The 13,240-nt window shown below is 34.8% G+C and overlaps 2 protein-coding genes across 4 annotated transcripts; both read left to right on the top strand.

The window, feature by feature from the left end:
* Positions 1 to 91: 91 nt before the first annotated feature.
* On the top strand, positions 92 to 5,640 carry LOC110790578 (BEL1-like homeodomain protein 3). Of its 3 annotated transcripts, none has more exons than XM_021995361.2 (5): positions 92 to 655; positions 1,445 to 2,502; positions 3,547 to 3,914; positions 3,999 to 4,059; positions 4,709 to 5,640. In XM_021995361.2, exons 2-5 carry the CDS (start codon positions 1,558 to 1,560, stop codon positions 5,297 to 5,299), a joined length of 1,965 nt encoding a protein of 654 aa, XP_021851053.2. In that variant the 5' UTR covers positions 92 to 655; positions 1,445 to 1,557; the 3' UTR covers positions 5,300 to 5,640. The 3 variants fall into 3 exon arrangements, with proteins under 3 accessions (XP_021851053.2, XP_056693312.1, XP_056693311.1); XM_056837334.1 differs by having other exon boundaries at positions 200 to 737; XM_056837333.1 differs by having other exon boundaries at positions 200 to 1,017.
* A 2,097-nt stretch (positions 5,641 to 7,737) lies between these two features.
* LOC110790579 (BEL1-like homeodomain protein 11) lies at positions 7,738 to 10,859 on the top strand. Its single transcript, XM_021995362.2, has 5 exons — positions 7,738 to 8,257; positions 8,576 to 9,808; positions 9,885 to 10,264; positions 10,363 to 10,423; positions 10,511 to 10,859. The coding sequence occupies exons 2-5, from the start codon at positions 9,086 to 9,088 to the stop codon at positions 10,643 to 10,645; spliced, it is 1,299 nt and encodes a 432-aa protein (XP_021851054.1). The 5' UTR covers positions 7,738 to 8,257; positions 8,576 to 9,085; the 3' UTR covers positions 10,646 to 10,859.
* The last annotated feature ends 2,381 nt before the right edge of the window (positions 10,860 to 13,240 follow it).

The following is a 13,240-nucleotide window of genomic DNA, read 5'->3' as shown; positions in this document are numbered from 1 at the left end:
GTTGTAACTATCACCTACTCCTGCGAATAGTATGCAGCTATCCAGCCTATCCTCAAAGCTAACCTCCCATTAGTTTATTCCCTCTTATCGCAATTGTCCACAATTACGTTTTTTTTGGCTTTACTTTTTTTGTTTTTTTAAAGATCTGGGTTCTTTTTATTTTTACAGCAACTTTTATAAAAATGGTCCATTTTATTTGTGGAAAAAGATAAAACTTTAATTAGTTTTAAGGGTAAAAAATAAGTAAATAACCACACAACAAAAAAAAGAAAAAAAAACAAAAGTTTTTCTTCTCCAATTCAATCTTCACTCATCCAGTCATCCTCTGGAAGTAGAGAGAGAAAGTGTATAGAGAGGAAGTGAGTATGCTTTTGAATGAGGTTTAAGGCAGTGTTTAGGTCTACCAACTGGTAGTTAGCCCTTCCTTAAACCCCAAATATTGTAGTGTTTTTAGAGAGAGAAAAAAACAGAGGAGGTTACCAACAACTATTAGCAACAGCATCAACAACAACAACTCCCCCAATCCCTTCAAAGTTTTAATTTTTTTTTTTTTTGCAAAATCCTTAGTCTCACACGTGCCAATGGTGGGATTATGATTGATTGTGAGAGATTAAAAATCCCAAATTCAATCATTTAAGTATTCAACCAATAGAAGGTTGTAATACTACTTAACTCTTACTTTCTCTCTCTACTTTTTTGTTTCTCTCTCTATCTTAGCCACTCATTATTTTAAATGGGTAGGAAAAATTCAATGTTTTTAATATATTTTGGTGTGTAATATAAAGTTTTGATTTTTATAATGTATAGTTTGTTGGTTGTAGTGAGTATATTATTCTAATTGGGTGTGTCATTGTTTTTTCCCATTGAAAAGAGATTTTAAGGGTGGGTTGGTTTATTGTTTGCAAAATCTCTTGGGATCAGTTTGTCTTTAGTGTATAAGGTTTTTATGCTTTTTAGCAATCTTAAGCTTCTTTGTTCCCTTATTAAGGCACCAACTTCTTTGGGGGACTCTTTAAGGTATACTTCAAATAACAAATCCCCATCTTTTTAGTGTATTAGTTTTTTTTTTTTTTTTTTAAATATTTGTTTTTCTGATTTAATCATGGTTTTGATGATGTACTTTGATTGATAGTGTTCATATTGATGAATTTCTATTCTGGGTTTGACTTGCTTCAGCTTAATGACTTACTTAGCTGATTGAAAATTTGCAATTTTTGTGTGAGAAAAGTGTAATCATTTGATTTCACATTTTGAGAAGAGGGTTTTTTGATTTATTTTTGGTTTATGTGCGAATTATGTTGATCAGGCCTCAGATGATTGTAGAATATTATGGTTAATAATTAGGGTATTTACAAAGATTTAGATGATGAGTAAAACATAAAAGCTGAATTGCTTTGTCGATTGGAGTTGTTAATAACTGATATTTATCTTATCTTGATCTTAGGTTGTTACTGGTCCATGAACTGTGATCATATGACATATCAAGATATCTGCTGATGTTCTACTGTTGGAATTGTGCTTGTTTTTGAGAAAAAGTAAGAGAGAATTCACACCAAAATGGCAACTTATTACCCGAGTTCAAGTGGTCAGCTAGATGTCCTGTCAGCACCTTATGTTCGGGACCAAAAATTTGCATCATACTCTGAGTCACCTCTTCTCCATGGCAACATGATGATGTATCTTACATCTTCTTCACCTGGTTCATTCTCAGAGATTTCACCAATGAATCCCCAAAATGGTGTTGAGATGAATGGTAGAAATGAGATGATGTTTATCCCACCTACCGGGGATTCTATGTGTATTCAGTCCATGAGTGAAAACGTGGGTAATTCTTTGCCGGGGGAACTTCAATTGACATCTAGAAGTCAGATGAGTATGGTTGATGGTGAACAGAATTTGCAAGGATTATCACTTAGCCTTAGCACGCAGATGTCAACCGCGGTTTCTACATCACCATTTCAATATCAATACACCAATCCAGGAGTAGGACTCTCCTCTGTCCTAAGCCCTCATCTTCCCTTATCAGCTGAGAATAATGTCAGACCAATGTCCTGCAAGGTTGATGAGGCTTCCCCTAACAAGGATATCAGGAATTCTGATTATTTTGCTTACGAAATCCAAGGAGAGGGACATAATAACAGTAACAATAATAATAATATTAGGTTTGGGGTGCTGAACAATCCTCAATATTCAATAAACCAGAAAGCAATGTATCAGTATGAGCAGGCTGGAATGTCTAGCACACTTAACAAGTCCAAGTACCTCAAGGCAGCACAACTGTTGTTAGATGAAGTTGTTAATGTTCGTGATGCTCTTAAGCGATCTGATTCTGGAAAAGAACAATCTCCAAGGAAGGTAGATGAAGGTTCCAAGGAGTCTAAAGGCGGATCTCAAGCCGCTTCAGAAGCTAATGAGTCAGGCTCCTCCTCACAGGAACTATCTCCCGCAGAACGACAAGAATTGCAGAATAAGTTGGATAAGCTTCATTCCATGTTGGATGAGGTACGTTATCAATATCATTCAGCTGTTCTATACAATTATAGATTTTTTAATTGTTTAACCTGTACGTGTGTTCATAGCTGGAGTATGTTAATGCATTATCCTGATTCCTAAAGGGAATGTTATGGATTACCATTTCCAGTTCCTCGTCTAAAATTATGATGTTTTCAGACATTCACAATTTCACAGAGCTGTAGATAAAGTTGATGGTGATACTATATTGATCAGATGAGATGGAGATGTTAGATTAATTGAGGATTAACTGATTTAAGGATTAGAGGCCGCCTCATATATACGGAGTAATATATTCTTATGCTAGATAATCTTCCAAGCAGCTAATGCTGATTGCCGTGTCTCTTAGTTGTTGAAAGTACTCATTGTCTCTTGACATGGATAGATTTCAACTCTTGATGAGTAGAATCTTCAAACCAATTTTGGACCATGAAAACTGAGTATTTGAAGTATCAGAGGAGCTGCTAGGCAGTGACACAAGAATCGTAATAAAATCTACCATTTTGATGGTTGCAAACTTTGAAATATAACAAGATAGGTTGTTTTACAGAGTGTAGTATCTACTCAGGGTGTGCTTACATTGGAATCTGGATGCCGGCAGGAAAGCAGATATGTATGCATATATATTTTTGAAGATGAGTGATTTTGGTCACTGGCTATGTGGTATGAAGTTGATGATGAAGTCTATTAGATCAATTGATGCATTCTTTGGGAGCATTGTGCATCAATTGCTACCTTTTTATTACAAATGAAAAGGTTTCGTCTTGATTTATGTCAAGAAGACAAGAATGCTTTTAGTTCCACAGGCAGAACTAAATCTTTGGGTCAAAATTCAGATAATCTTTTAGTTCCTGCTTGCTAAAGACGATGATGGAAGTAGTTTGAAGGATGATGAATTGTTATTTGTTTCATAACTTGTCTTCAATGTTTGGAATGCATTATGGTTTTCTTTGTTTTTGATTGGATATAAGGTGGTGAATGAGCTGAACTGATCAACTGAGTTCCAATATATCTTGTTTACTTGTCTGATTGCAGGTAGACAGAAGATACAAACAATATTGTCAACAGATGCAAATCCTGGTGTCATCTTTTGATGTGGTAGCTGGAGCAGGGGCAGCTAAACCTTACACAACTTTAGCCCTTAAAACAATTTCCCGTCATTTCCGATGCTTGCGTGATGCCATAACTAACCAAATTCAAGCAACACGCAAAATCCTTGGGGAGCAAGACAATGGGCCAGGAGGAGTAATTCCTCGTCTTCGATATGTGGATCAACAACTCAGACAACAGCGAGCCCTTCAGCAATTTGGTATGATGCGCCACGCTTGGAGGCCTCAAAGGGGACTTCCCGAAAGTGCTGTTACTATTCTCCGTGCTTGGCTTTTTGAGCATTTCCTTCATCCGTATGTTCTCTACCTCTTAGACTCTTACTAGTTCTTCTTATGAAAACTGAATCCATGCTCATCGTTTTAACCTGTGTTTTGTAGATACCCAAAGGATTCGGAGAAGATTATGCTGGCTAGACAGACAGGATTGACTAGAAGCCAGGTAATTTTAATTACAGGAGCAAATAACAACTTCAAAAACTCAATATGTTCTCACTTGTGAATGACATTGCTTTCTGTTTTTGTTTCATTTTTTATTTTGCAAAATGTCTCTTGAGATTGATTATGCCAGAGACAATATACTCCCATCTCAGAGAATGGATTCAAGAGTCCATTCTCATTCTTTATTTCCAGAAAAGCCCCGTATTTTTAAAGGGTGTGCTAGAAATGTCCGTGATTGCCCCTCAAACTACCTAAAGGCTAAAAGTTCCCTTGAGAATCCACTCTTAGACATATGTGTCGTATGGTCTTGGCTGTGCTTTGAATATTTTGCACATTTTTGGCCTAAATTGAGATATTCACCTGTTCATACCCATGTTGGAGGCTTGCAGGTGAATTGAAGAGTCCATATTTGTTGTCTAATTGCCCATTGAAAGTAAAAAAATGGAGAGTTTATTTTGGAGTTCCCCTTAATTTCAAATGTGATGCACTTACTTTGGAATGGAAAACGAGTATGATAACCTTTTGCAACAGTGAACATTAGTTTAATAATTCTGATTATGTAGGTTTCATATCAGTGCAGCAGTCTAACTATGAAGTGCAATGCAGCAAAATTAACTGATATTTTGGTGGTCTTAATCTTATATGTGTAGGTTGCGAACTGGTTCATTAATGCACGTGTACGTCTTTGGAAGCCAATGGTAGAGGAAATGTACAAAGAAGAATTCGGAGAAGCAGAGTTAATGAATTCAAGATGTTCACCAGAAAACACACCCAAATTAGCAAGGGAGAAGTCTTGGGGATCCGAGGATAGACGAGAGGAAATGCAGGAAAGCTCAACATCCATAGCCCACGATGCCCACGATTCAAAGGTCAATGTCAACCAAGGTATTGGTGCTCTTGGTAATGGTAATGATAGCCATGGGTTTTACAGTAATAATGGGACACTTTCCTCTCCTGACCCAAATGGTGGAGGGCATGGGCATGGGCATGGGCATTCACATCTCATGGTTAATCCTGCTGCTTACCAAATATCTGAGATGGGCAGCTTTAGTGTAGACAACCAAGTATCTCTTGCCTTAGGCTTGCGGCATCGTGAAGGCGATGTCACATTCCGAGGTAACACCACTACAGAAGCTAATATGGGAGTCGCCACCTCGGACTATAATCCTTACCTTGAGCAAGTAAATCAGCAACATAGGTTTGGTAACCCATCACACATCCTAAATGATTTTGTAGCCTGAATATAAAAAATTTATAAAAAAAACAAAACAAAATCCTTTTATTGCATACTTCTCTACATCTCTATATGAATAAACTGGGGTTAGACCATATACTGACCTTAGAAATAGCAATACCTGCATTTTTTCTTCCTCTCCTGCTGTTCTTACGACGCCGTCTGCGCAATTGTGAAATTCAAGCAGGCTTGCAGATTGGGAAAAGGGCATGGAGTTGTGTAAATTTCATTTGGATATATATTGTTGTAGAATTTTTCCCAGATGTAATATGTAATATAGATACTGGGTTGGAGAAAAATAGCATATATTTGTACAAGATAGGGATTATTCATGTAATTTTTGTGTGACATCTTGGTCCAAACAAGCAAAAGATAAAAAGGCATAAAAATAAAAAAAAATAGAGTATATAAATATCTGATTTGTGTTATTCTTTTATAATTAGTTGAATAAAATTAGATTAAGAAATCAGAATTTTGAATTTGGAGGTTCTGCAGTATCTGCAGCAATATACTGATATACAGCAGCAACCAGCAACCAGCAAGCAGTCATGCAGTAATAAGAGTATCTGCTTAGGCATTCATTTGTACCTGAATTTACAGAAACAGCCCAAATTTTCAGAATGTTTATAAGAAGTGGTAAAATTTGTCAACATCTTTTTTTTAACCCAGTTTTAACATTTACCAATCCAATGCTATATTGTCATCAAATTTGAGTAAGAATAATTTGCAAATTTTGGATTTTCTGCTGAACTTTTGTTTAAATTTGATGCAGAAGAACCTACCCTCCTTTAATCAGAGAGTTGTGGGGCCCTTATCATGGAAGCCCTACAAAAAACAGCAACATGAAAATAAATTAAAAAATGAAATTGTGTGTAGTAAGAGAGTGACAACTGGGATAAGGGATGGGAACAAAATTGGTAATGATTACAAAAACAAGTCCCTTCCTTTAGTCCCTACTCCCTACCAGAGTACCAGACTCCCCTACCATCTTACCTACAAAGAAATCTAGAATCTATGCCATATTGCCATCTTCCTCATTCTAATCAACCAATCTCTTTCTTCAACCTAAAAATAAATTTATCTTTGGATGATCAAATACATTTATTTCTTTGGGGGGTTTATCTTTATAATTTGAGAGCCTATTTTGATTTTGTGATTGCATTCTTTTAAACTACTTCGTATGTAGCGTGGAGGACTACTGTGAAGTCGAAAGGGCAGAATAAAAAACTTCTAAAACAAGTCGGTTGAGTTATGCATACAACGGACATAGGGGGTACTTCGTACGTTGGACCATGGGGAAATATTGTACTTTCAATATTGCTGAATGATGTAGTTATTTTTAAGGAAAGAAGAAGTTTCACATCATAGCTAATCATTCCAATAATTTGGCAATGATCATCATTAATCTTGATGTAATTCTATAAGAAAGTCTCATTCTCTCATACAGTACTTAAAGCCGTGTCACAATGATGACATGACATGCTTATGTGTCATCATTTAAATTGTAAACTAAAATATTTAACTTATATATCCTATTATACATGTTTTGAAAAAAGGTAGAAAATTTTTAATTTTCTAATTTGTTTCATTTTTTATATCGACTACATTATTTACATATTTTCATAGTAAAAATATTGCATTGATAGTAAAAATATTATGATTACTCATGGGCTACGTGGCGTATATATGTAGCAATTAAACTCGATACGTAAGTTGCGACAACATTTACCTTTATCATCACCCATATCCAAATACTCATGTTTTTCATACACTTTAAAAAATGGTTTCAACTTTGAGTCAAATTTATTAAGTAAAAGAGACAAACAATTGAACTTTTTTACGTTGACACAAAATATTCTTTTCAAAACCATGTAAACATTATAGCATCAACAACAGTAAGCTACAAGCGTTATTGTTGCTTCTTTGCCACCTCTATTTCTCAAGCTATATCTATTTTAATCTACAAGTGTTCACATGGATGATCTATAACTCATTTTAATTGACATCTTATTATGTGATTTGACACAATTTCACAAAACCATGTGGCTTTGTGGATGTGGCTTTCTAGAGCTACAACATAAATTGTGCTAAAATTGTTTAGCTCGTTACTCCAAAGTTTGCAATATTGCAAGCAGGTCCTCACAATCAACCGCTGTTTGCTGCTCTTACCAGAATCGTCATTCATTCATTGCCAAGAGTCAAGAGACCATCCTTTATTACCGCCTTCTAGTTTTGCATGTGTTATCTTTAAAAATAACCAAAAATAAAGTTGGATATTCTAAGAGGAGGGTACAGACTCACACAAACAGACAATCTTAAAGGTCAAAAACAAAACTGAGAGTGTTAAAAGATAGCCTACTTTTCCTCTCTCTTTCTCTGTTCCATAGAATAAAGATTGGTTTTTTTAACACAACGAAGAAGTAGAATTCAAGGAAATTGAAAACCCAATAAACTGGTAAATAAACAATAAAAAGAACCAACATTTTTCATATATTACTGTTATTTGGGCTAGAGAGAGAAAAACACAGAAAATAGGAGAGAGAAACAGAGTTTTTCTTTGCTTTTTGAGTCTCCCAAAGAAATGAACTTGCAGGAGCTGTGAATATGCAGCAGCAGATGAAGCAGGATCCCTTGTTGTTTTGTAGTCAGAAAATTAAACTAAAAATCATAATAAAAAAATTAAAATTTTGGGGACCTTTCTTTTACTGTCAATGTCATTTTCTTTATTTTTCTAGGTTTGCTTTTTTGTAGAACTTGTACAGGTCTATTTTCTTAGCTTTTTTTTTTATACATAAAAAAATTTACCTTTATTTTTTACAGAAAATGTAATCCCTAGTGTAAAAACTAAAAAGCTTTTTTCTTTGAATTGACTGTGAATAGAGTTTATAAAAGAGAGAGAGAGAAAACTTGTGTGTTCTGCTGTTATGAATTATCATCCTGCATAAACATTTATGAAAACCTAAAGGTATGTTCTTTCATCATAATTACAATATTAATGAAGTTATTATTTTATTAAAATTGGGAGAAAATTCCTTATCTTGTGAACAACATTTATTGAAAAATATGAATGCCCTTTGTTTCAGAAATTCATCTCTGATTGTAGTTGTATTTATTGTGAAATACTGAATTAGTTGCTCCACTGTTTGTATGAGTATTTATTGATGAGGGTTTAGATTTTGATACTTGTACTTTTCTTATTTTTGCTGCAATATTACAGTATTATTGATGATGTTTCTTAACTTGACTCTTCACTATTCCAACTGTCTGCTGCTCAATATTGCAGGTTTTTAGTACAGTTTCTTCTCTGATGAAATCTTTAGGGTATTGCCCATTAGATAATCCCTCATACTGATCATTCACCCAACTGTCTTAATGTCCTTTTTATTCTTGTTTTTTAAAAATTTATTACGAAAGAAAACCGAGATGGATTACGTGAGCCATTCTTTGGGGTGAAATATAACATCATAAGGTTTTGTTCATCCTAGTTATTGGACATTTTACATTTATTTGAACCCTCATTTCTTATTTATTCACAAAAAAAAAAGAAGGCAGGTTCATTTCTTTTTGAGACCCCACAAAACAAAAGTGGGCAAAGTTAGATTCCCACTTCTGATGAGCTTCTCCTCTTTCTTCTAATTTTTGCTCCACAGATTTGGTTCTTTCCTTGTAGAATCTTTGATGAAGCTGACATGTTGATGTTTTTAGAAATTTCTCTCATATGAAAGCTTTTTGTTACTTTGAATTTTTTTTGCTGAAAATAAATTAAAAAAAATATCCTATTTTGGTGAAAAACATGGTTTCACAAGATACACAAAGCAACCCTAGTCCTAGTTGTTCAAGTAGTCTACACCAGTTTATAGTATCAAACCCAATTTCCTCCCAAACCCATTTTGTGAACCCACATTTTGATGCTTATGGTTCTAGTAACCCATATCCAGATCATAATTCTCTTGGTAATACCCATTTCCCTACAATTCAGTCTCTTGGAGAAAGAATGTCAAGATCAATAAACCTTGTTAATCAGATAGATCCTGATGATCATTCTGATGTAAGTCATACTAGACATTTCATGGACCTTCTTGGAGCTCCAAGTGAGCCCACCCATGGTTCCAATAGGCTTTCTCTTTCGCTGGGTTCTCAAGTTCTTCACTCTCCTCAGTATAGGCAGAGAACCTTTAGCTCAGAGCTTATGCAACAAGCTTACAGTAACTTGGTTAATTCTTCTGGTGATGAAGAAAGTTGTAACCCAGGGGACTATTCTTTCATGGGGAACACCTCGTTTACCGCTTTTTCTGTTAGTAATTCGATGTACTTGAAGCCTGCTCAATCCATTCTTGAACAAGTGATCGATCTTGGAAGCAAAGATATCGAATTAAGCGATGTAAAGAGGTTGTTTATGAGTAGCAGAGGACTCTGTGCTGAACTCAGAGAAGAATTGATGAATAATAGCTTTGATTCAGCTGATAAACATGACCTGCAAATCAAATTTTCAAAGCTTATCACTTTACTAGAACAGGTTAGTTATTCTTGTTACAGATATACTAGAACAAATTGGTTATTTATGCTGAATTTTTTGGGTGTATTTGTTGTAGGTGGAAGGGAGATATGATGAATATTGTCAGAGGATGGAAGATTTAATTTCATCATTTGAAGTGTTAGCAGGAGAAGGGGCATCAAAATGTTATACTGCATTAGCCTTACAAGCAATGTCAAGGCATTTTTGTAGCCTAAGAGATGCAATAGTAACCCAAATTAAGGTTACTAGGAAAAAAATATCACCTGAGTTGCCTAAGCTTGGAAGTGGGTTATCCCATTTAAGTTTGTTCGATCGAAATAGTAACAGCAGGTTGTCCCTACAACAGATTGGTCTGATTCAAGGAGCTCATCGACAAGCATGGCGTCCTATTCGAGGCCTTCCTGAGAACTCGGTGATCATTTTACGTGCTTGGCTCTTTGAGCATTTCCTTCATCCGTAAGTTGATTAAAGACTACAAATTTGGTATACAATGTGAATATGGTTATATGTAACATATATGCTGATGTTATTTAGGGAACTTTCTGTTTTTGCAGATACCCAAATGACTCTGAGAAGCTTACCTTGTCATCACAAACCGGGCTTACTAAGAATCAAGTAAAGAAAAACACTTATCAATCTGTTTAGTTTAATATGGAGTATTATGTAAAATCTTTGATAATGATTTGTGATGTTATTATGCAGGTTTCGAATTGGTTTATAAATGCAAGGGTAAGATTGTGGAAGCCAATGATTGAGGAGATGTACAAAGAGGAATTTGGGGACACTTCAGTAGATTCTTCAGGGGAAGGTCATACTGAAAAAACAGAAGATCAGTGAGATGATGTTTTGTTTTATTGACCTTCAAATGGTTAGATTTATGCACAACTAAAAGCTTTTTGTAAATGTATCATCAACTAGTACTACTTTAGATGAAATTAGAGCATATTGATCCTCTTTAGTATGAGATGTTGGCACGAGATTTGATCGAATTTTGTACTAATCTTCTAGTTTTGTAGTTAATCTTAGAGTGAAGCTTGTAGTCGATCTTGAATTCAGTTCATGCAAATTGTTTATCAATCTGCTTAATCAAAGCAAAATGCTCTTCTTTCAAAGACAAGTTAATGGTACATGGATCATATTCACCTTAGCTTGAAGTAGTTGCATAATAAATCATGGGTTTAACCGTTTAAGCGAACCCAACTGGTTGTTGGTAATGATTCAAATTCTTATTGGATCTTTTGTTTGAAGTGCAATTTGTTTTAAATAACTAGTTTGTGGCCCGAGCAACATCAAGAGTTATTATATTAGGATGAATTTTATGGTTCTAATTTATCTCTATCATATAAGCCAAGAGGGGAGAGTTATTTTTGTAATCACGCTTTTAGTGTCCCCATGTAAAATACTAAAATACCCTTCGCATTTTACTCTTACATATTATTGTAAATCGGGTTATTTATTATTTTAAAAAACTGATTAGTTAGTTTTGTTCCTTTGCCGGTTGGTGATATAACCTAATAGGTTATTTCATTAACCTATGCTAGAACCACCCTAATTATATGTGTGCCTCCAAGTTGATATTTCCCAAAAAGCTAAACACCCTTGTGGAAGATCTAAGCTATCAGAACCAAGACGGATCTGAACGTGTCGGTGGACGATTGTAGGAGGAACTACAAGTGGAGTTCTCATTGGTATTCGTAGAGCTAGTGGGAGTACACGCATCTAACGCATGTTTCGTTTAATCAGTACTTTTACATGGATTATGGATCTGGAATATTTTCCGCTTTTGTTAATTAGATTATCACTAAATCCCAACAATATAAAATCACTTATAAAGGTTATTTGTAGTTTTAGTGTCAGTATCTTTCCCCAATTACGGTTTGTTGGGGAAAATGAGGAGAGAAAGCTTCCTTTTTGACATCGGATAAACCAAACAGAAAACCACTAAGAAATCGAGTATTTTAATGATTTAATCTCAAATCAAGAGAAAATAACAAAGCCTAAATCTTTAGTCCTAGATAAATTTTAGACAAGGAAAAAAATATACGAGATAACCAAATTAAACACTAAGCACATGCAAATTTCCAGCCGAACAACTATGGAGATATGCTCAGTTTCAGTTCCAGTCATGTGGTATTTAGGGGGAATTGGTACAACACTTCAAATTTTAAAAAATGGAATAAAAGAAGATGAACAATCGGTGGGAGAATAACCACGTGATTTCAGACCATGCGGTACGTAAGGTGCTTATCTTCTCAAAATCCGATATTTCGGCAAAGATACGACATCAGATGACATGCTGTCTGAATTCCATTGACAATCTATTTGATAATGATCAACAACTTGAATATATCACAAAGTATATGACTACCCACCCTACTATAACTTCCTAGCTACTTTACAATCGATTAAAACTACTTATTGTCAGAAGTCTCTCTCATATCGCCATAAATCAAGAAAAAACCTAAAATACTAACTCATTTCAAACTGAAATCCTAAAATAAGTGACGTAATTAAAGCTAGAAACATAATAAATAAAATAACGATAAAATTTGAAGACCTTGCAAGAAACGATGATGTAGAGTTGCAGATTGGAGAAAAAGGAATTGGAGAAGAAGAAAAATTGGAGAGCTGCAGATCGGAAGAAAATTAATTTGGGTACAAACCATTATTTTGAAGATAATAATTCTATCCTACGATGTCGAAGAAGATAAGTAGGAGAGAAGAGGGTGGAGATACCAACCGTCATGGCGGAGGAGAAGAGAGGAGAGGAGAGGAGAGGAAAGCAGAAGCACGAAGAAAGAGAAAAGAGGTTGGACACTCAGACCTTTGTTTTAAGAAAAAATGATAATTGTCCGTTAATGTTTTCAAACAAAGTGGTAAGGGTAAGGTGGTAAATACAATATCCTTAAGAAAAATTGGTCTTTTTTCCTAAAGGAAATCAAGGGTTGAACGGTGATTCCATCCTTCTTTAAGGAAATTGGAAGGGCTCTCTGCCTCTCTTGCTTTAAAGGATTATGATTCTTCTGGCGCACAAACCCAACTCACGAGAAACTCTATGCCTCAAGTGGCTTGTGTTCATATGGATACAAATGACTCATATTGATACCTAATAATTTGATTTTGGTACTGAGACTATACATTGCTAAAAAATACCAATATAAATCATTTCCTTCATCCGTCCCGGAGATATTGCACCATGGTTGACTTTTACTTCTCTAACCATTACTTTGATTCTTAATATCTCAAATCGTGTACAAGTAAAAATTATAAAAAATTAATATTTAAAAAATTTATGTCGATACGAATCTAACATGACTAAAATTTCCTTACGTACGAATCACAAAAAATGGCCAAAGTCGTAGTGTGAATAGTGTAAAAAATAAAGGTTAAATTATTTTTTACCACCTAAAAAAATTGACAAATTATTTTTTA

This window comes from Spinacia oleracea, chromosome 2, assembly GCF_020520425.1.
Source record: "Spinacia oleracea cultivar Varoflay chromosome 2, BTI_SOV_V1, whole genome shotgun sequence".
Classification (NCBI taxonomy): Eukaryota; Viridiplantae; Streptophyta; class Magnoliopsida; order Caryophyllales; family Amaranthaceae; genus Spinacia; species Spinacia oleracea.
This window is presented reverse-complemented; position numbering and strand designations above follow the sequence as displayed.

Coding starts and splice junctions, on each gene's coding strand:
- LOC110790578 (XM_021995361.2), top strand. CDS start 1,558: ATGGCAACTTATTACCCGAGTTCAAGTGGTCAGCTAGATGTCCTGTCA. Junction 2,503..3,546: donor TTCATTCCATGTTGGATGAG/GTACGTTATCAA, acceptor GTCTGATTGCAG/GTAGACAGAAGATACAAACA. Junction 4,060..4,708: donor CAGGATTGACTAGAAGCCAG/GTAATTTTAATT, acceptor TTATATGTGTAG/GTTGCGAACTGGTTCATTAA.
- LOC110790579 (XM_021995362.2), top strand. CDS start 9,086: ATGGTTTCACAAGATACACAAAGCAACCCTAGTCCTAGTTGTTCAAGT. Junction 9,809..9,884: donor TTATCACTTTACTAGAACAG/GTTAGTTATTCT, acceptor TATTTGTTGTAG/GTGGAAGGGAGATATGATGA. Junction 10,424..10,510: donor CCGGGCTTACTAAGAATCAA/GTAAAGAAAAAC, acceptor GTTATTATGCAG/GTTTCGAATTGGTTTATAAA.